General features: G+C 35.5%; 1 protein-coding gene and 1 pseudogene across 1 annotated transcript; one reads left to right on the top strand and one right to left on the bottom strand.

Annotated features, from left to right (window-relative positions):
* Positions 1-86: 86 nt before the first annotated feature.
* Positions 87-6,547, bottom strand: LOC109067020 (transmembrane protein 68-like). Its single transcript, XM_042774185.1, has 8 exons — positions 6,445-6,547; positions 6,065-6,119; positions 3,623-4,014; positions 2,831-2,998; positions 2,379-2,572; positions 2,239-2,299; positions 1,986-2,125; positions 87-1,293 (listed from the first exon to the last, which is right to left on the bottom strand). Exons 3-8 carry the CDS (start codon positions 3,942-3,944, stop codon positions 1,189-1,191), a joined length of 990 nt encoding a protein of 329 aa, XP_042630119.1. The 5' UTR covers positions 3,945-4,014; positions 6,065-6,119; positions 6,445-6,547; the 3' UTR covers positions 87-1,188.
* A 54-nt stretch (positions 6,548-6,601) lies between these two features.
* On the top strand, positions 6,602-23,274 carry LOC109067002 (annotated as a pseudogene).
* Positions 23,275-23,503: the final 229 nt, after the last annotated feature.

Below are 23,503 nucleotides of genomic sequence, written 5' to 3'. Positions count from 1 at the left end.
TTTTTATTTTTTTTCCCAAGTGATTTTTTTTTTTTTGGGGGGGGGGGGGGGGGGGGGGGGGGGGGGGGGGGGGGGGGGGGGGGGGGGGGGGGGGGGATTTACAATGGATGCACAGATGCTGTAAGTTAATACCAAACAGATTTATAAATAGCAACACTGGTGCATTTGTATATCATACACCAAACGCACCGAATGTGCACGGAGATCACATGACAGGGTGACGAAGACTGCACTCATGCTGACATTTGATATTTGTCACACACAAGACATTGTCTCCCAGAGGATCATGGGAGAGTGGTTTACTAAGCACAAGAGTGCATTAAAACTGTTTTACCAACACCAAATCCATAGGAATATTCAGCTGTATTGTGAATAACAAAATCTTTTATAAAATCATACATTAACAGCCATTATTTCCACACTGATCAAATTTCACAATTGATTAGATTCAACAGCCTTTATGTAATGAATTAGTAAATCAATACATTTCAGGAATGTTACAAAATCTTAATGAATTCTGAAAAACCTGTATGCTTTGTCGCCTGAATAACATCATTAGCAATTGCATACTTTTTTTTTTTTAATAATCAGAATATTATAATAAGCTCTGAGAGAGGGCAAACCAATATCAACTGATGCTTAAATAGACAGCAGTTCACCTGTGAAAGTTCATACAGAGATGACTAAAACTGTAAATATTGATCAACATCAAACAACAAATGTTCAAGCATGTACCTCTCATCATTATTATTAAGTGTGCTTACAAAATCCCAAAAATCACAGTATGCAAAATTTTCCTTCAGGTAGATAAATATTATCGATTTCCAGGACAGAATGTAATATTTTTAAAAGGACATTTAAAAAAAACAAACAAAGAAAAAGAAAAACTAACCAAAGGCTTTGTGGAAACTATTTTGGCAGTGGTGCTTTGAATAAAAGCAAAAAAATAAAAAATAAAAAAACTTAAACACACCCACTTTGAAATGCACAAGACTACACGTAACCACACGTTACAAAGACACGCACCATAATTTGATATGCAACACTGCAGTGTATGCTGATACTCCCACTAGTGTCAGTAACGTAGTTGCTAATCTTTTAATGTAACAATATTATAAAATCTCTAGTATTCAGTTGAATTATGCTTGAAGCATATTTGTTTGTTCAGTCTGAGAGAAGGCAAGTGTGCTAATCTTCTTTGTGTTCCCTTTGGAATCGCTCTAGAAGAGCTCGGAGGATGTTTCCAGGTATCTTCTGGTGTTTGTCGATAAGTGCTTGAACTGCCTGTTGCACCTGAACAGATGGGTTCGATTGAAGAAAATACACTAAATACGACAAATCCTGACTCAACAGAGGCATGAATTGAACACGTGACATCTTCACTGTCTATTTACAGTGCGCTAGTTGTATTTGCTGACACTGTTCTGCAAATGGGCCATAATTCTATTCATTAGGCACATGTAAGACAGAGCCCACGTTTATTAAAAATAATAATAAAAATGTCCAAAAAGTTTAAAGACCTACATCCTAGGTCTCCCATATCCATTCTGAAAACAACAACAACAAAAGTTTTAAAGAAGGTTGTTATTCTCTGGTGGTAGAATGTGATTAGATGTGTCTACTGTTCTTATTAACTACATTTTTCTTAAAAAAAAAAAACCTTGTACACCAGACATTATTCATTCATACCGATTTGGAGTGTCCTTTATTATACAAGCATTCTCTCACGGTGTACACCTGCATATATGATGAATGGCGATCACCACTCTTTGGTGGAACCTTCCCTTAGGGGACGGTGTAAACAAATGGTGCTGGAGTATGTTGTGTAGTCAACAGTAGGTCAGGACTTGTCAGGACGGTGTAGAGGGTAAAACCTCTTGTATTTTATTTTTTTTAATTTGCAAAACACCAGCTCAGCAAACGAACAAAAAGTCAGTCCTTTACAGGACTACAGAGTTATAAAAACAAAACTTCTGGAGTCCTACCTTTTCAGCCAACTCAGCTGCATTGAGTTTGGGGTCGTATGGAATGGGGTCACCCAAGTAGGTGCGAAATTTGACTGGAAATCCTCCATAAATGGGTGCTATCGGTAGACGAAACCTCTCATACACCCAGCGGTAAAATCCTGAATGAATTTCCAGATGAATTAAAGATTGAATCATTGAGCTCTTTCATATTCTATTCAGATTGCCATTTACAACTGTGTGAAAGTTCAGGGTTTTTTTGTCCATGACTCACTTAATGTTCCAAGAGAGCGAAATCCCTCCCTCAGGTTTCGAGTAAACATGGGTATAACTGGCTATAGGGACAAAACAGACTCTTAGTACAATAAAACCGGTTTGTATGAAAGGAGTAGAAGAAGAGGGACAGTCACTTACCACTTTAGAGTCAATGGCCACTTGTGCAAATCCTCTGCGTTTGCCCCAAAGCAGAGGGTATGTCTCGTCGCTGAACAGGGCCTCCCGAACTCCTCCAGGAGAGATGCCCAGGAGGTGGCCGTTCTGCAGGGCCTTCACACACTCCTCCTGCGGCCCGTGGATCACACTAAACACCTCCAAGAGGAGCTTAAACCCTGTCGTGGTCATTATACAGACAATATGAGCACAATGCCTTGACAGAAGTTAGTCAGTGCTTCTTGAAAAGATACATATTTATGTTTAAGGTTAGAAATAAATCATTTGTGTTAAGAACAAAGTGAAACTGTTGCTAAACTAATTTTGTCCCAAAATTCAGTTAATCACAGTGAAATTAGGTACTGAGTAATGACTCTGTCATGGGCAAAAGGAGGCTGATTGATCACTTAATTCACCAGTATGAAATTTGTTTTTACCTGGGACCTTGAACAGAATATGATCAGCCACCGAATGACAAGTTCTTCCCTTTTGAATGATAACACTTGCCAAGAAATAATAGTAGTCTATAGGAATAGCTCCATGATAGTAGACTATAAGAGCAGGTCCTTCATCTGGAATCTTTTCTAAACCATGGATTTCATAACCTGTCACAAAATACATACCTTAATTAATCAGAGGGAAATTATTCACCTTTTTTGTGAAGTATGACACATCGCAAGACCTTTCATGAAATAACATGGAAATTAATATTTGAAAATGCAAACTTAAATTATGGTCCAAAAGTGACAGTAAGGACATCTATAATGTTACAATGATTTATAGTTCTAAGAAATATTTTTGAACTTTCTGTTTATCAAAGTAAGAAAAATGTATTGCTGTTTCAACAAAAAATATTAAGCTGTTTTCAACATTGATAATAATAATAATAATAAAATGAATTCAGCACCAAATCAGCAGGAACATCAAACTATCATTGATTGTGCTGTCAAAGGAAAAGATGGCTTATGGATGGGGTGAAAAAAAAAACATCTATAGCCTGATAATACACATGCAGAATGTCAAATCTTGCATCATGTCTTTAGACATCACTTTTTAATTATGATTTGACTATTCCTGTCTATCACTTAAAAATCTAATTAACAGCACAGTGGATGCAAAGTATGTGAGCACCCTGAAAAATCCCAGAGCAAAGAAGTTTAATTTAAACAAGATAAAAATCCAGATCTTAAATAAATGCAGATAAAGGAAAAAGCAAATCCATTACATACCGTGCCAAATAGCTCCATGTCCATCCCATAGGGTTGCCAGAGTTTTTCTCGCACCATCCCACAGGTTATTGGAATAAGCTTCCCTCAACTGGTTCTTACGTTTGTACACATGGAGGAAGAGTATGGACAGATAGAGGAGGATGACTATGAGAAAAGGCAGGATGAAGACTATGGCTAGAGGTGTGAATACCCAGATCAGATATTCCAAGAAACTGAGGTAGTCTTCGAGCTGCCCGAGCCCTGCTTCCCACACATGAACCAAGCAAGAGAGGAAGCTGAAGGACCCGTTCTCAAACAGACAGGACTCATTCACACTGGACATGCTGCTTCACTGTTAGCCTCTCCCAGTGGCAGATGAGCTGAGCAAGGCAACAGTCTGCCAAAGGGCAGACCTGGGTACGAAAGACACAAACTCTCAATAGCAGACTGTTGCATTAAAATGGCATTAAAGCTGAAGTGTGTCATTTTTATGACATTAGAACACTTTTCCTATCCAGGTTTAAGAAAACAAAAACACTAGGATTTTGTGGTGCTATCAAAACATTGCTGCTTGTTTCAGCATACCAGACAGCCACAGGAACTCTTGGTCTTCTAAAATAAATGAATGAACGAATGAGAAAAAAAGCAATGATTTTTGCGGGTTCTAAAGCAACACGGACCTTCATGAATGGATTAAACTTATTGAAATGACCGGACTAATCACTTTCGATACATGTGTAAGATTTAAAGAGGTCATATGATGTGATTTCAATTTTTCCTTTCTCTTTGGAGTGTTTCAAAGTCTTGGTGCATAAAGAAGATCTGTAAAGTCTCAAATCCAAAGAGATATTCTTTATAAAAGTTAAGAGTCAACCAAGCCCTCCTAAAACAGCTCATTCTCACACACCCCCACATGTCTACATCACAATGTGGGAAGATTTGCATAATGCCGCCCAAATGTTTATGCAAAGAAAGAAGGCATGATTTTTATTCTCTCTGTTACTGCCGCCGCCATGTTGTGGAGTCGCTGTGTGTTTCATTGTGAAAGCGAAACTACTTTGTTTGGCCTTCCAAAAGAGGACACGACTAGAAATCAGTGGTTAAGTTGTATTTACAACACTGTTCCAGAACAGTTCAACCCAAATATTCAGATGTGTGCAGCGCATTTTACGGAGGAAGAAGACTGTTTCCTGAACCTGTTTTCTTAAAATGCTTCTGTGCACAAAGGTTGTTTCTAAAAAGTGGGACAATTCCAACTTTGCAAGGACAGTCTGGTGTTTCTGATTCACAGCCTGTAAGTACATTTTTTATATTTAAAGAATTTGCCACTGATGATTCATACGCAGTGTAAAGGTGTGCTTGTTGTTTGTCGTTTCTCTGATCACAAATGCACACAGGGTTTTATTTTTACGCAGCGCGATATGCAACACAACGCATAAAAAGACAGTATAAGTCATTATAATATGTAATTATGTCCCCACTGGATGAAACAATTGCCTCATTTGTAATGGGTTTTATTGGTTTTGTCTCGTCGTGGCGAGAGACGGCATCACAGTATGGTGAGGGGAATAACATTTCCATCACACGCTTGAGGCATTCAGCCAATCACAACGCACTGGATAGCTGGCCAATCAGCATACACCTTGCTTTTCAGAACGATGAGCTTTGTAAAAATCGACAAGTGGGCATAGAGGAGCAACAATAATGTACATTATGTGGAAAATAATGTTTTTTTCAAACCTTAAAGCAAATAAACACATTGTATTACACCAAATACACAACGTTCTTTTTAACAACGTCATATGACCCCTTTAAAAATTGCTTATGAATCATCTTGTGCTTTAGTTTCCAGCCATCAAGCTTGAAAAAAGGAAAATAAATCAATTCAATAAATAATAATAATAATTATAATTTTAAAGTATTAAAGCTACAATATTACAGAAAAAGTCGTTTTGGGTTTGAATTTCCAGCAAAAGTAACTGCTTTGTAAAATATAAATCTACTCTGATATAAAATCACAATATAAATATTACAGCAATGGTTGCTTGTTGATAATGTAAGGTAAATGATGCTTTGTTCCTTCAACCTATAAGCTTTTAAACGTAAACGAGCATACATTTATATTAGACTACTAAATTTGTATCTCATTTGACAGGACTCGGCCAATAGCGTGAGTCTGGGGCGGGGTTAACTCTTTGGCCAACCAATAGCAGACGGGTGACTGTTTGACAACATTCATCACATTTGCAGTGAAATTCAGTGACACCAGTGGAGTCCAGAAATGACACACTTCAGCTTTGACTCGCAAATGTAATTCTAGTCATTTGATGAATTGTTTAATATATATATATATATATATATATATATATATATATATATATATATATATATATATATATATATATATATATATATATATATATATTTAAAAAAGCACCAAGAAAAAAAAAAAAAAAAACAAACCTTCTCCAACGAAAATGTGTTGCTCGGCCAAACATACCAACCTCACAGCAGTGCCCTAAAATCAAACGACGTCGATGACAGTTAAGTTGTGCCTGCTCATTCTTTTAATTAATTCTCAGTCACACGTGAGACTGCTGTACAACATCATTTACCATGAACACTGTCAAACGCATGAACAGTGACATGGAAAGGAACCCGTTCTGTCGCACGTTACACTTGAAGAGTGGACAGCGACCATAGACAAACAAACCACAACAGCTCCAGATGCTGCGTTTTTGAAGCTGTCATGCACGTCTTCAAAATTACACACCTGATCACTCCAAAAACTAAGAGAAGTTGGAAGGAGCGTAAAAAAATAAGATTTTCTCAGATCTACTTACATTATGATGCCTCGATGAAATACACACTGTTGCCCTCAATAAGTGTTTTCCTTCCTGACTGAACCGGCTCTCTTTACATGTGACACAAATAGGAAACAGCTCATGTCAATGTCCGTGACCGGCCGAAAAAAATCATAATAAAAGTCTTAAACCCTTATAAATGCCATGTCAGTATTGTACATTCACTGACAGACTTTTAACTTGACGGGCAATTTCCAAAGTCGCATAGCGAGACTTAAATGTGTGTATAAATTAGATGTTGTAGTGGCACTTTTAATAATCCTCGTTTAAATTCATCACTATATTTATATGTCGCTATATATTTCGCGGTCGTTTTTATTTCTAATGTCCGGTTAAAAGAGTAACGATAAAGACAGGTTTGTAGAAAGGTCTTGGGTAACTTAGATGCTGTTGACAGGTTGTCATTCACGCGTCTGTCTCTCATCATGATTGATTACGGCAAACGAAATATTGTTCTCTTATATTCTATAAGGGCGAAGAGAGAGAGATGACAATACACTGCTTGTGCTCCAGAGATTACGTCAAGTATGACGTTAAACTATACACTCCATTTCAGAGATTGTAGGTATTATATCAAACCTCCTAACAAAAACAAAAAAAAACAAAACAAAAAAAAAACAACAAAACAAAACATCAAAACAAGATTAAAATGAGGTAAAAGACAAAAAAAAAAAAAAAAAAAAAGCAAACAGTGGATCACAAAATAAGATTTATTCTTATATTGTGTCTCACCACCAGGTTGCTACCTCATATTCTCAATAAATGTTAAACCCAACCTACTGCTATAAACATCCATGATGACCAGAAACCTGTAAGATATTTTCTTCATTTTTTCTTCAGTAGATTTTGAAGCTAATTATGGGGAAGAGCTTTTGGAGGACCTTAGCTGTTCTGTGGAGGATGAGGAAGAAGAGGCTGTTGTTGATGAAGAGACCATGCTTATGGCCAGTTTGGGGCTTCCTGTGGAGTTTGCCAGCTCATCAAAACTGAGGAAAGCTGTATGTCTGTTAGATGCATTATGATCTTGATGTTATATTGGAAAACCACTGCTGTCCATTTATGTCAACACTGCTAATATTGATGTTCATGCAGAAAGTCTTAGGCCCTTGTCCCTAGTCCTTAGCTGTATAGGGGGTGCTCTTGAGCACACATCTAAACCATAAAATTACAACTGAAACAACATTTTTTCTGTTCTTTGTAAAATAGAAAGTTCATAAGAACAGCATTTATTTGAAATATAAACATTTATAAATGTTTTTGTAACATTAAAACTGTCTTTACTTTCGATCAATTTAATGTGTCCTTGTTTAAAAAAAGTATTAATTTATGATCCCATACTTTTGAATGGTAATATATCACAGTTTCCAAATAAATATTATGCAGCAAAAACTGTTCTTAACATTGTTAATAATGAGAAATGTTTATTTGGCACCAAATCAGAAGTCACTGAATGTTTGGCTAGCTTTGCATCACGGTAAGGCATTATATTTTAAAATAAATTAAAATAGTTATTAAATTAAGTAATTAAAATTTATGATAAAAAAAATAAAAAATACAGCCTTGGCTGGCATAAGAGTCTTCTTGAAAAAAAAAAATTAATATTTTAATGTTTTTGAAAGAAGTCTATACATATAAACAAATATACATATATGTATATACAGTACAGGTCAAAAGTTTGGAAACATTAATATTTTAATGTTTTTGAAAGAAGTCTCTTCTGCTCATCAAGTCTGCATTTATTTGATCAAAAAATACAGAAAAAACAGTAATATTGTGAAATATTATTACAACTTAAAATAATAGTTTTCTATTTGAATATACTTTAAAAAAAAAAAAAATTTATTCCTGTGATGCAAAGCTAAATTTTCAGCATCATTACTCCAGCCTTCAGTGTCACATGTAACATCCAGTCTATCACATGATCATTTAGAAATCATTGTAATATTCTGATTTATTATGAGTGTTGGAAACAGTTCTGCTGTCTTATATATTTGATGAATAAAAGGTTAAAAAGAACTGCATTTATTCAAAATAAAATAAAAAAAAAATCTAATAATATATATTCTAATAATATATTTTCTTTACTATCACTTTTTATCAATTTAACACATCCTTGCTGAATAAAAATATTGATTTTATTTAAAAAAAAAAAAGAAAAAAAAAAAATTACTGACCCCAAATTACTGACCAGTAGTGTATATTGTTATTACAAAATATTTATATTTTTAAAAAACATAGCTTCTTTTTTTTTTTTTTTTACTTTTTATTCATCAAAGTATCCTAAAAAAGTATGACATGTTCTGAAAAAATATTAAGCAGCAGAACTGTTTTCCAACTTTGATAATGAATCATCATATTAGAATGATTTCTAAAGGATCATGTGATAATGATCCTAAAAATTTCAGCTTTGCATCACAGAAATAAATGATAATTTAAAGTATAATACATTTAAAAACAATTATTTTAAATTGTAATAATATATCACAATATTCAATTTTTTTCTGTATTTTTGATCAAATAAATGCAGGCTTGATGAGCAGAAGAAACTTCTTTCAAAAACATTAAAAATAGTAATGTTTCCAAACTTTTGGCCTGTACTGTATATTATTCAATAATACAAAATAATTACTGTAATTACATAAATTATATTATTTTAAAGCTTTAATGTCCTTGATTCTTGATTCGTTAATGTTGGTTGGCTTTTCCTTTTGCATGAGCCCCTTTCCACCTGGCATTAACATAAATTTTGTATTCAAATAGTGTATTAATATTCTTTAACTGGGTTTCTATTGCAAATAATGAAAAAGTTCATTAGCATTTACACCTTTATCAAATGTGGTTCAGTGATCTTATCACAATGTGTCTCAGGACTTTTAATATATGCATGTAAATGGAATGTTAATACCCAGATGTGAAAGGGGCCTATGATTATGGATTATCGTGTGCAGTGAAGCCACTCACTTACAATCTTTTTTTGTACATTTTCATTAAAGACTGTTACTGTGAAGTTTTACCCCATTTACTTTAGGAAATTGCTTGGATGTATCCCAAACTAATGATTGTTTCTCATCTTTAAGGGCCAAGCTTTAGCGAGACAAAAGAACCATCAGGCATTTGGACACCCCCATAGATTATGCCGACACACAAGGACTCTGAACAGAAACAGCAGTGTGCTGTGAGTGACGTCGCTGAGATCCCTGCTGAACAGACGTGTCCCACGTCAGAGGAGGCCTGGCTGAGCTACTGGCAGCAGCATGGAGAGGGTCTGCTGTGGCAGAGCTGGCTGGAGAAACAAGCTGAAATCTCCAGCAGTACAGCACAGGAATGTTCCTGCTCAGAAGCAGACTGGGAAACAGAGCACCTCAAGAATCAGACAGAAGAACGATCGAAGGCAGATGCAACCAGTGTTTCACATCTCATAAGTAGCCTGAGCTTACTGACAGAGGAAGTTGACAGTGAGGATGGCGACCAGCAGTTTTTGGTCTGTGCTGAAGAGCCCTGTGATGGTAGAAACCGCAAAAGGCCATCATGATGTACAGCCTGCACTGACAGTTCTGGTTAGTGCATGTATTTTGCTAATCTAGGTCTCTGTGTATTAGCTATGGGGACTGTGGTGTTCCTGCAGTGATGCTGAACCCAAATATGTTAACACCTTCCTGCTCCATGACCTACTTTCAGTGAATTGAATCTAGTGCAGTTGTTATATGTTAAAACTGATTTTGTCAGTCACAGCAGTGTGTGCTCAATTTTCTGCCACTCAGAATGTAAACTATGTTCAGACATTTTTCTGATAATTAATTAAAAAAACTAATACGTAGAAAAATCCAATGATTATTAACTAACTAGCTTTGACATTCTTAAAATACAACAACAACAAAAAATGATGTTAACCTTTACTTTCCCTCATGTCGTTCCAAACCTGTATGACTGTATTTCCTCTGGGAACACAAATATTTTGAACAATGTTTTGGTAACCAAACAGGTGTGGTTACCATTATTTTTATTTAATGGACAAAAAAATAACACTGAGACATTTATCAAAATATCTTATTTTACGTTCCACAGAAGATAGAAAATCATACAAGTTTGGATTGGAATGACATGAGGATGAATAAATGATAGCAGAATTAAAATTTTGGGGTCAAATGTGTATTTGTCATGTAATTTCAATTAAGTCTGTGTGGGGAAAATGCTTTTTCTTATATGCATTTGTGCATATTTTAAAGAGCATTTTTAGAGTATTGATTGTGTTTATGACAGGAAGAAATGGCAAAACTGCATTTTTTTTTTTTGCTGTAACAAATATATAAATCCAATTTGGACAAAAGCGTTGCAAACGTAAGAGGTATTTGTGATCTTAGTTCAATAACACAAAAAATAACACAAAGCTTGTATTGAGGAAATAAATATTTTTTGGTGACTTTTTAACCTTCAGTTTATTTTTTGGGAGTTGGCCTGCTCGATATGCTCCAACAGAGCCACCTGTGATCATTATGTCATCATCACTCTGTCGGCATCGCAACAACATAAAGTCAGAAATCAGTTTATTGTATGACAATGCTCCTGTATAAAAGCAGATCATTTTCCCCAGAGCTCTTTTTTTGCAGCCTAAGCTTGGCTCTGCCTGAATGTTTAATGCGTCATATCAAAAGAAGTCAGCTGTTGAATTAATGCATTTTTAATGCTGGTACATGTGAAAGAGAGCACAGGCTCCTGGGTGCTCGAATTGATCACAATCCACTCGCAGTTGTTCTAAAAATGGCTCTTGTCATCCTGATTGTCGGGCCAAGACTGATGCCATCTGAACAGCACCACTGGAACGGCTTATTTTTTTTGCTGTATACATCAGGCAGTATAAGACATGTTATTTTATGATGTTAACAAAGCTATTATTAATAGTAACTGAAAGTTTGTGATTTCAGATGGCAGCATGAAACAGACCTCTGCGCCATTGAGTAACTGGAGTGGACAGCACATAAAGAGCAGATCTAACGATTAGGATCAGAGTGATGATGATGAACCTCCAGGGAACAGACGAGCTAAAGTCAAGAGAGCGTAAGCTGCTGTGCTGTTATTAAGTCTACTGTATTATATCAGATTACATAATTAATGATTCTGTTAAAATGATGTTATTTTGATGTTTATTTCATTTTGTTACTTTCTCTTCCTCAAGGAATCCTGAAAATGTTCTACAAAAATGTGTGTGTGTGTGTGTGTGTATACAGACACACATTTATTTTTAGATTTGTATTATATTTATTCAGAGTGTTTATTTTTATAAATTAATAGCATATGGGTTTTTGAGTAAGTAATGACAAAATGATAATTTTTGGGTGAAAGACTATATATGATTATATAATACAGTGCCGTTTAAATGGCTGCTGTGCTCACAGTCATGAGCTGGATGTTGAGGAGCTTGCAGAGGTGCCGGTTGAGGAGGCGTGGGATGCTCTCGGTCTGAGACGTGGTCCACAGCCCAAGTAAGACCCCAGAAAGATGCTAGACACCCCTTTAGTGCACTAAAAAGAATCAGGGCCTCTGTTAACATCCAAATGCTTTTTCTCTTGGCAGGTTTGACAGCGTTGTGAAGCTGAAACAAAGCCAAGCTCCATACGCTGGCAGAAGGAGTGAGGAGAACAGAAAACCTCCCGAGGAAAGAAAAAAAGCAGCCTGTAAAATTAACAAGCACATCTTCTTTACTGATGATGGAACACAAACCACAAAGCCAAAGATCAGCAAAGTCCTTCAGAAAGTAAGCCGTTTTTTGCTTTGTGCGCATTTAATTTTTGAAGAAATAAGTCACCCAAGTTCAAATATGAAGGAGAAAAACAAAAACAGAATTTCAATTCTTTGCTGAACTGTTCCTTAAATGTTTTGTTTATTTTGTTTTGTCTAAGTTTGTCCTAAGACAATTGCATCAGCTCAGCCGAAGACAATTTCGAATGTTACGGCTGCAGTGAGTAGATTATATTTAATACCTTTTGGGATTCAGAATTCTAATGAACACACTTTTTAATTTTAGAAATAATATATATCGAAAAGTATGAACAAAAATTAAAACGGTGGCATTTAGCTTTAATTATTTCTCACTAATTACAAGCAAAGAAATAAATAAGCAAGGCCTGTTGCTCAGAGCTGATAATTTTAACAAAAACAAAAAAAAGTTTTTTTGTGCATTTTATTTTAACATAAAGTGACTGTTTACATTAATACCTGCCAGAAATGGGCGATTCATGTACATTTCCATACTTCAGTTACACTAGCATTCAAAACTCAGTACGATTTTAAAATGTTTTTGAAAGAAGTCTCTTATATTCACAAAGAGACTTAAAAATACTGTAAAAACAGTAATATTGTGAATTATTATTATAATTTAAAGCAACTGTTTTCTATTTGAATCTATTTTCAAATGTAATTTATTACTCTAATGGCAAAGCTGAATTATCAGCATTATTACTCCGGTCTTCAGTGTCACATGATCCTTCAGAAATCATTCTGATATGCTGATTTGGTGCTCAAGAAATTATTGTTAATATTAATATCAATGTTGAAAACAGTTCTTCTGAATAACATTTTGTGAAAATCGTTATACATTATTTGATTTAGGAATCTTAGTTGAATAGAAAGTAAAAAAAAAAAAATTGGTAATACTGTGTAGTAGCAGTATTAGTAGCAGTGGTATGGTTATGGTATGGAATTTATTTGTTTGTTTGATTTATTTATTTTTAAATATCCCTGTCAGATATGGTTTTTAGAGACTCTTCTGGGGGATGAAGTTATCACCTTTTGGTTGTGCATTTTGTAGTCCCTCATGCTCAAGCTCCTCTATACTCCTAGGGACTCAGCTGTATGGTCTTCAACAGCAGTACTTTAACTGAACGATGAAATGTGTATGTTTGCATTGTTCCCTCAGGTTTTATTGACACATGGATTTTGTGGGCTTTCATGTAAGATGTATCATTCTAGTCGACTTATTATGGATCAGTGAAGCCCAGTGTAAATTGTTCTGAGTTTGTGTGTGTGTGTGTTAGAGGAGAACAGGGTAGATAGAGAGTGGGCATAGAGCCAGCAGGAGCAGTGAGGCTGACACTTTATGCAGTCTGCACAGAGCTGCTTCATCTACCCACCACCCCACCACCCCACCACAGCACTGTCCCGCAAAACCTGCTTAATGCACGCTGTCAGCTCCCGTCAGAAAGACAGAACCACTCTAACCTCCAGTCTCACCCCTGACACTAACACACACGTGCCCAGCTGTCAAACACACGCAGGACAGGTTCAAATGCTTGGTCATCACTGGCATGTTGAATATTCAAGAAGAAAAGAGATTGTTTGAATTGTTGTTTTCAACCCAGTGCATCTAGTCATCTTATGGATGGACTTTTTCAAGGTGAATTTCTGAGTTTAATGCCAAACCCCCAGCAGCCAGCTTAGGTTTCATGTCAGGCTGGATTTTAGCCAGTGAAAAGACTAGACCAATTTACTGCAGTGCTCTAGAATTGATTTCTCTGTAGCACAAATTGATCTGGTAAAGGACAAAAACTTTACTGCATCAGGCATTATCACTAGTATCTTTTCAGGCTGGATGCCTAAACAAGATTTTGTTGGGGCTTCCTTTATCACATTGAGGCCTGCGGTTCTGCTGCTTTTAGTGGTGCCAGCTAAGGCTGTTTTCTTTTTAATGCCAGGGACCCATCAGATTAAATGAAGTAGTATTTATTGTAATGTAAGAAGCTTGTATCTGCCACTTTTATACTTTTATTTTAAATTACATTGATGATAAAAAAAGCCTTTGGTGGAGATAAAGTAGTTAAATAAATTCCAAGGACCCCAAATATGATGATCCTTGGAATGAGCTCTGTTCCCTGTTGTTTATTTATTTATTTATTTTAAGAAATTAATGCTTTTGTTCGGCAAGGACACATTAAATGGATGAAAAAATGACAGTAAAGACTTTTACATAGTTACAAAAGATTTCTATTTCAAATGAAGCCTGTTCTTTTGAATTCTCTACACATTAAAGAATACTGGGAAAATGTATCATGATTTTCACAAAAATGTTAAGCAGCACAATTGTTTTCAACATTGAAAATGATAAGAAATGTTTCTAGAACAAATCAGCAGATTAAAATGATTTCTAAAGGATTATGTGACACCGAAGACTCGAATGACTGAAGAAAATTCAGTTTTGCCATCACAGGAATAAAGTAAAACTAATTAAATAGAAAGCAGGTGTTTTTTTTTGTTTTTTTTTGATCAAATAAATTCAGCCTTATTGAGCATAAGAGACTAATTTCAAAAACATTAAAAATCTAAGAATATAAAATAATAATTTCCATTTGGATTATGATTGCTTTGCATAGGCCTTTTAATAATAAATTATAATAAATTGCTATAATAAATATAATAAATTGTTCCAAAGCAGCTTTACATAAAATGGGGCCTAGTATAACTGGTGATTAGACCAGTTCCTTCCTGTAAAAACTCTATATTCTCTCATACCCTCACAGGTCCGGAGTTTTCTTCAGCAGGTTCAGACTGATGTTGACTCTGAGGAGGTGACCCTGGCTTCTATGCCTGAAGCCCTTACTGTGCCATGTGACAGAGCATGAAAGGAAGCAGAGTGTGAGAAGACTCCTCAGCTCAGCAGAAGATGTGAAAAATGTGAGGAACATCAGCAGAACATTCAGCCAGAGCCAGAAGAAAGACAGAACAGCGATTCAGATCCCCGAAGAGAGCTGCAGCCCTTGGACGTCCCTGATTTCTTACTCCCTGATGCTTCTGAGGATGCTGAGAGAGGTCAGGATTTAGCGCCCTGCTTTTACATGATACAAATGAGATAATCACGGCCTGTACTCCTGTTACATACAAGCCAACCATTAACACAGTTAGGATTCTCATTTGACATAATCATACTGTTGACTTTCCCAGCAGAGAGCGTGCAGGCCTTTAAAAAGAGCAAGAGAAGGAACAGGAAAAGGAGAAAGGATGTGGAGATGCCACCTGAGATTGCAGCAGAACCTGAGCTGGCCAAGTACTAGGCACAGCCAAACAGCATATTCTCCAATCCCGATGAGGGCATCAGACTTAACCATGGTGAGTCAGCACAAAGCCACCATCTTTATTTTAGGCAGTTCATTGCTTTTATTCAATTAGCAGATGCTGTTACCCAAAGCATCTTCGTTGCTGCAATATCAGCGACATTAAAGGGATACTCCACCCCAAAATTATTATTTTTTCATTAATCACTTACCCACATGTCGTTCCAAACCCATAAAAGCTTCGCTCATCTTCGGAACACAATTTAAGATATTTTGGATGAAAACCGGGAGGCCTGTGACTGTCCCATAGACTGCCATGTAAATAACAAAGTCAAGGTCCATAAAAGATATTAAAGTTGTCGTCAGAATACTCCATCTGCCATCAGACGTGCAATCTGGGTTATATGAAGCGACGGGAACACTTTCTGTAAGCGAACAAAACAAAAATAACGACTTTATACAGCATACAGTGATATGGAGAGACACAGAGGAGACTGTTGACAAAGGAATTGTTGAAAAAAGTCATTATTTTTGTTTTCTTCGTTATTCCCGTCGCTTCATATAACCCAGATTGCACGTCTGATGGCAGATGGAGTATTCTGATGCCGACTTTCCTACCTTTTATGGACCTTGACTCTGTTATTTACATGGCAGTCTTTGGGACAGTCACAGGCCTCACGGTTTTCATCCAAAATATCTTAAATTGTGTTCCGAAGACGAATGGAGCTTTTACGGGTTTGGAATGACATGGGGGTAAGTGATTAATGACTACATTTTCATTTTGGTGTGGAGTATCCCTTTAAGTTATAAACAGTGGAAGATTAAAAAGATCTAAACCTATTGAACTAAAATTAATTATTCTTCATAGAGCTGGCTGATAAAGCTAAAAATGTGTCAACATTTTCTTTTGATGTCTTTTGATGTTTTATAACCATAATTCCAAACAAAGCCATTGCAGCAGATTCAAAATGTTAGAACGAAACACAGTAAAAGTAGATGAAGTAGTCAAGTTTTCCACTAATATTTAAACAATTTCATTTCACCGATGCAACAATGCAAATATACAGCATTATTATTAATACACATTTTAATGGATAAAAATTTGCCCTGCATAGACTTTGGTGAACATTTCTATCAGAAAGACTCAGAGAGAAGGTAAACGTTTACATGGTATTTATTCCATAAAGTGTTAATGGATGGTGGTGAGTGAGTTACAATAATTAGTGAATAGTTGTATAGAAAAAATATTTTGGCATAGGCCCCGTCCTTTGTCCAAATCCTGGGGACGCAGATTTGGGTGATCCTGCCTGAAAATGAATGAAGGGGAGGAGCCTACCCCTTATGGATGGACAGGGCCAACCTGGTGGTGGTGGGGAGGATGGAGTGGAATGTCAGCATCATCAACTGCGAAAATGAGTTCAGTGCTTGTATACTCTAGATGTCATGCAGTGATTGGCCAGACCTTTTAGTATGAATGAATGATGTGGCATTGGAGTCTTCCTGACAGATCTCTTAATGATGGCGCAAATGAATTGTTGAGTTGTGAATAGATTAATTGAAATGAGCTGTTTGAATTGAATTGCAGCAAACCCTCCACTACTGAAGTTTAAATCTTAACACTCTCATACTAAAACCATGAATATAGCAGGCATCACATATGAATGCCGTTATTTAGAAAATAGAATATATTGCCCAGCCCTAATTCTTCTCAGATTTACACCGATAATGTGATGAGAGAAGCGGGACATTTAAAAGAAAAGGTAGAGCAGGATTTGGGAATTTCCCAATCTTATACTTTGGGAATTGATAGGATGCTGAAACAGAGCAAATAGCTATATGGCTATACATAAACCAACAGCCTGCAGAACCTCTGTAAGTGACGTCACTGGAAAAGGAAAGTCATTTCTGAGGAAGTGCAGTTTGGTTAAAGATTATGAAGATGATATTTAGTCTTTTTTGAATAACATGCACCAAAGAATCATTCACAGTAAAACCACTGACTTTAAATAACAGATAGAGGGGCGCTTTTAGAACTGAGGGACAGAGTATAAGGTCAGTGTTGAGATGTATTTGTGAGGATGTAGCAGCTGAAGGTGTTGGCTGTCTGACTGCACCGGCTCTGTCTGCAGTGTGTGTGCTGACGTTACATACCTCCTGCGTCAGACAAGACAAAAAGCGAGCGAGCAAGCGAGAGGGAGCAAGTGAGAGCAAAGCAGCAGGCAGCTTTTAGAGCGCTCAGGAGAGCACTCTTTTCTTTCCCCACGCTACACTTTGCACAAATAGAGTGCTCAGCCTCGGAGGAGGACAACCTTTAGCTCTGGTGCTTTACCTGTGTTCTCCTCTCCACTGCCGCCTGCAAAGTGGGTCACTCTCTTAATGGACACAGTGTATTAAACTGAACATAAACCTGCTTGTTAATCGCTTTTCGCTTGTCAAATGTTTTCTGGTAAAAGGAATTTTATTTGCTGCATATTCTTTTATACTCACACTTTTACCATTTGGTCTTTTTACTGTTTATTTTTTATTGTTTTAACTGAAAAAAGAACAAGAGATGGTGGGGTAAAGAAAATGTGACCAGATGAATTTGAATACCAAGACTCAATGTCGGAGCACATTTTTATAAAAAGTAGCAATGCATAAGAAATGAAGAATTACTTTCATAGATTGTATCTTAAGTGTCATTTTCCCCCCTTTTTTTGAAAAACTTGATACTTAATATAAATAGAAAAGATCTGCCAGCACAGTAAAACAAAACAATAAATGAATCTTGTACTGAACATAGTTTCTCTGAATTTGTAGAATTTGCAAAATCATTTTTGAATTTTGGCGGTGACTTTTGCTAAAGTACCAGTAAAATATAGTTTTTATGTTAAAGATTTTTTTCCTGTGAAGTGAGTAACTTTCCTTGTTAAATTTTATTGGGTTAGGATTTCATTTTTAATAGGGCTGATCTTTGGAAAGATGCCTTTAAATCAACACCAAATGTCAAACGGGTTGCCTTCTGGTACCATGAAAGGTCCCATTATTTGGGATTCGAAAATCTCTTCTCATGGACGATGGATTTCTCTTTGAATTCTCCGAAGTACCATGACTAACGTGTTTTTATGTCTTTCTCACTTTCGAATCATAACTCTTTCACTAAGCATCTGGAATTCTGTTTGAAAGTGAGATCAGAGCCTCGTATCTATTCACTTATTCATGTCAATAGAGGCAGTTGCCCATAGCCATAGTGAGCCTCTTTTCCTTCAGCACTGCCTGATTGGACAGAGGAGAGCGAGGGGTAGATCAAGAGTGTGGGCTGAATTGTGTATCTCCTGCACCCCCGCCCCAGAGAGGAGGGTGGGGGATTACCTCAGGGCTACAGAGATGCAAACCCGATCTTTTTACTACAGCAATACCCAAACAACAAACACAGGATCCAAACAACAAACACAGCTAAGACGATAACATTATACCAGTCAAGAGGCAGGTTATAAATGGAAGGAGGAAATTCTGAGTGATTATTATCAGGCACAGGCATGCATGACCACTTTAGAAGTTGGAGAGATTAAATATTTTCCAAATCAACATGAAATGGCATACACAAGCCATTTTACTTCTGTAATGTGACATGTCTATGTGGAACAGGATGTTGAGCCAGGAAGAAAAAAAAAGTTATCCATTTGTTAACATTAACCAGTCTGGAGCCGAAAAAAAAAATATATATTTTGTACAATATAAAAAACTAAAAGCAACATTTGAAATGTTTGCTTATAAATGTCATTTTCAGTTGTTGTTTTATATATATATATATATATATATATATATATATATATATATATATATATATATATATATATATATATATATATATATATATATATATATATATATATATATATATATATATATATATATATATATATATATATATATATATATAGATAGATAATTAAATGGTATTAAGATAAATGTCATAGTATTTCCTTTGTCCTGAAACCAGATTTGTCAGTGGTGTGCTGGCTAAATATTTCTACAGTTATTTAATGTGACCTTGAATTATATGTGAAAGGAGATACTTTAATCAATAGCAGGGTAGGTTTAATGTGGGACGTTTCAGTTTTAAAACGTTTTCAAATGGAAATGTCACTGCACTTATAAAATGACACTAATAAAGTTATTTGTTAATAGTGTTGACAGTGTGTTTTTCTGTTAGATACGTCCTTTTTCGTGTGAGCTTGATTTGCAAATGTAAGGTACCACTTACTGGATATTTGCTTAGAAAAGCAAGTTCTCTTTACTCGGGGGCACCTGTACTTGACGGGCTCTTGATGCTGCCCGCTGTCTGGACCTCACACTAAAAACAAAAAGCTCAAAACGTTTTCCCCAAAACAATTAATTTTAACTAAGCAGGTGTTCTAATCCCAATTGAAAAAAAAAATACGAGAGGCGGAAAAATAGAGATGCGTTTGTAGAGGCTAAAAGCAGATGGTGTTGGTCTCCACAGAATCAAAGGAGGACATGCTCTGTTAAACTCCACTCTCTCTGTGCTCTCTGACTGCTTCTGTCTCAGCTCTCTCTCTCTCTCAGACTCATGCAACACCTTAAAAAGATCTAAAGAATGAGATCCAGTGGTCTGATGCCAGGTTTCAAAGTGTCACAGCTTTCAGGGAGTCTGCTTTAAGGCCATCATATATTGAACACATTGTATGATCTTGTACAGCTTCTCTTAGAAATACATGGTTTTCTGGCATCACGTGATGTTGGGGTAATTGCTGATATTTTGAATTAACAAAATAAAAAAGATCAACCTTTTGTCAAAAGAGGCTCTTCCTAATATGAAGCAGAGCTATATATTTAGAGAGGGAGAGTCTTTGACGTAAGCAGAGCCATACTTCAGCTCTTTAAATAGAAAATGAAAACTGCACAGACTCCCTCTGGTGGACAAAGTGTCAAACTCTGACCACATTTGTAATATTAAAAAAAAAATGCTGCATTTAGGTTTAACTATAATTTGTAAAGTATTCTGCTAAGCTTAATATTTTGTTTGAGAAGGGGAAAATGCATGAACTGATAAAAGCCCTTTGCTTCGAATTTGAATTATGATGTGCATAACCTGTAACTCTATTCTGTCCACAGAGGGCTGGTTCTCAGTGACTCCTGAGAGGATAGCAGAGCACATCGCTGTGAAAGTGCAGGACAGCTTCAGCACAGAGCTCATTATTGATGTCTTCTGTGGTGTGGGTGGCAGTGCCATTCAGTTTGCCCTCACTGGGAAAAGAGGTACAGTTGCATTTCATACTGCCATCTCAACACAATCCTACCATGCTAACACCAACATATTGACTGATTTTTTAATTTAATTTTTGTTTGCTTGTTTGTTTTCGAGGTTGATATTTACCATAAAAACAAACATATCCATGCTGCTATGTTCAAAAAAAAATATGGCGCTCATTTTTTTCCGGTCTATTAATTTATTCATACATTATACATAAAAATGTTAAAAATGCAAACCACAAATAGAATGTTTTTCATTTCTGAATTCAAATTTGTTTAGATATTTTTCATTTCTTTTTTTTTTTGTTATTCATAATATTTATGCATATTCAAAATTAGTGCTGTCAAATCAATTAATTGCATCCAAAATAAAAGTTTGTGTTTACATAATATGTGTGTGTACTGTGTATATTTCTTTATGCATGTATACACACACATACAGTTTATATTTTGAAAATATTAACATGTATATATTTATATTCATATAATTTCTATATATAAATATATTAAATATATAAACATAACATATTTTTCTTAAATATACACGTGTGTAATATACACTTTTTGTAAACCATGTTATTTTTTTCAGGATAATTTGACGAATAGAAAGTTGAAAGCATTTATTTACAATATATATTTTTTTGTAACACTATAAATGTATTTACTGTCACTTTTGATCAATTTAATGGGCCCTTGCTTAATAAAAGTATTCATTTAAAAAATCAATAAATCTTACTGTCCCCAAATGTTTGAACAGTAGTGTATATTTCTTCACATGTATTCATGGTGTAACGTAAATATGTTAGTATTTGATGGTTAAACCTACAGACATAAAGACATGGTTTTCCTCAGTCCCCCGTGGGGAGGACCAGAGTACCTCAGTGCTGACGTCTTCAACATCAAGACCATGATGACTCCTGATGGATATCCTTTCAGTCTTACACTCAGTACTTTTATTCTAGGCAGTGTCTCTTTAGAATTTAGAATAGAAGTTTCAGATTTTCCTTTTTCACATAACCCTTCTTTGTGGAAGTACTGATATACTTTCTAATGTATGTGGTTCAAACGGCCTATTCCAACTTCCTTAACTATTTATACATTTGAAATTTTCAGGTTGTCAAAAATGATTTCGGACGATGTTGTCTATTTTCTTCCTCAAAATGCAGATATGGAACAGGTAACACTTTAGTTTATTTACATAAATCATTTATTTATTTATCTTTTTTTTTTCCATGTATATTTTTTTTTATATATATATAATTTAGCATTTTTTGTCTTTATTTATTATTTTTTAAAACACAATTTTCTTTTGTGTACTGGTTAAAAAAACACAAGCATACACAGTAGATGACCTCACTGTTAACACGCATGACCGTAAAGCCATCAAACTCTAATTTTAGTTAGAGTCTGTAATTTCAGATAGAAACGTGGCTTTTTATTTTTTATTTTTAGCATTCCTAAACAGAAGTTATAAGCATGTTCTATCAGGACAATCTATCAGCCAGTAGTTTACTGGTCTCGATGACCATTAAGTCATCTGATTGGTCCCGTGGTTCACTCCTTTTAGCATTTTAATACTAGTACACATGGCTGCTGTACTTACATTCTTAGGTATATATCTACTCCCAGATATCAATTATTGTTTCATATCTGTCAGGCAACACAAAAGATAAACTTAGTGCCAAAGTCCATTCCACAAAATCATATTCTTATTCAGAAAGGGAGTTATTTTTACAGAATATGTTAGATGACTATGTACATCTAGGTTTAGTTTAGTGCATCTGATGTCTGTCAATTGCAGCTGTTTAATGGTTTCTGACTTCTCTGAAAGGTATTGTTGACTGGTGCAGTGTGGTTTGAAACCACACTAACTTCCTGGAGTATTCTGTTTGACTGTAGCAAATTTCTTCACTAATATCTAAAGTAAATCCATCATTACCTTTTGCCCATACTGTCTGTGTCGTTGAATGTTATGTATTAGCGTGACTTTCTTGTGATTGAATTCAACGACAATTTTCCCTAAACCAAGATACTATGTTTATATTATACTGACATGTTGATATTGTCAACTAATGACCACATTGCCCGTGATGGTATCTCACACCTGCTCTGGCTCTTTTCTTCTTCCTCTTTCTGTCTTTCTCTCTGTGTAGATCGCGTCTCTCGCTGGCCCAGGTGGGAAGGTGGAAGTGGAGCAGAACTTTCTGAACAACAAACTGAAAACAATTACTGCATACTTTGGCAACTTACTCAAGTCAAAAACATAAAACCTTTTATTTCCTTTTTCTACTTCTTATATAGACATATGTTATCTGTATGTATTTCACTTAAATTGTACTTGTACACATTATCTGCAGTTTATTGTTGTCTAAAGCCATTGATGATGAGTTTTGTACATTTTATGTGTACTTGTGATGCTGCTAGTTTAACGTTTGTTTAATTTAACTTAGATCTGTTTTTTTCCAGCATTGATATTTACTTATTAAAGTTCATTTGAAGAAACATTGGAGGTGTTTAAATTCTGTCTATCTATCTGTCTATCTATCTATCTATCTATCTATCTATCTGCATGTCTGTCTGTCCATAGTGTTGTGATAGTATTATGCAAGTTTGTTTGTGCCATATAAAACAATAACTTGGATACAAATATTTCAATGTGTTATCGTTTACACACATGTATTTCTAATCATTCAGCAAGTTTGACAAACGTCTATTCAATTTGACTCAACCGTCAATGTAGC

Source organism: Cyprinus carpio, chromosome A2 (genome assembly GCF_018340385.1).
Source record: "Cyprinus carpio isolate SPL01 chromosome A2, ASM1834038v1, whole genome shotgun sequence".
In the NCBI taxonomy this organism is placed as follows: Eukaryota; Metazoa; Chordata; class Actinopteri; order Cypriniformes; family Cyprinidae; genus Cyprinus; species Cyprinus carpio.
Note: the sequence above shows the minus strand (reverse complement) of the source record. Positions and strands in the feature narration are given on the sequence as shown.

Bases quoted from the DNA above. Each gene is read 5' to 3' on its own strand.
- LOC109067020 (XM_042774185.1), bottom strand. From the start codon at position 3,944: ATGTCCAGTGTGAATGAGTCCTGTCTGTTTGAGAACGGGTCCTTCAGC. The intron at 2,573-2,830 runs GTAAAAACAAAT...TGACCACGACAG, and splicing joins TATTCTGTTCAAGGTCCCAG to GGTTTAAGCTCCTCTTGGAG. The intron at 1,294-1,985 runs GTAGGACTCCAG...CCATCTGTTCAG, and splicing joins CAGCTGAGTTGGCTGAAAAG to GTGCAACAGGCAGTTCAAGC.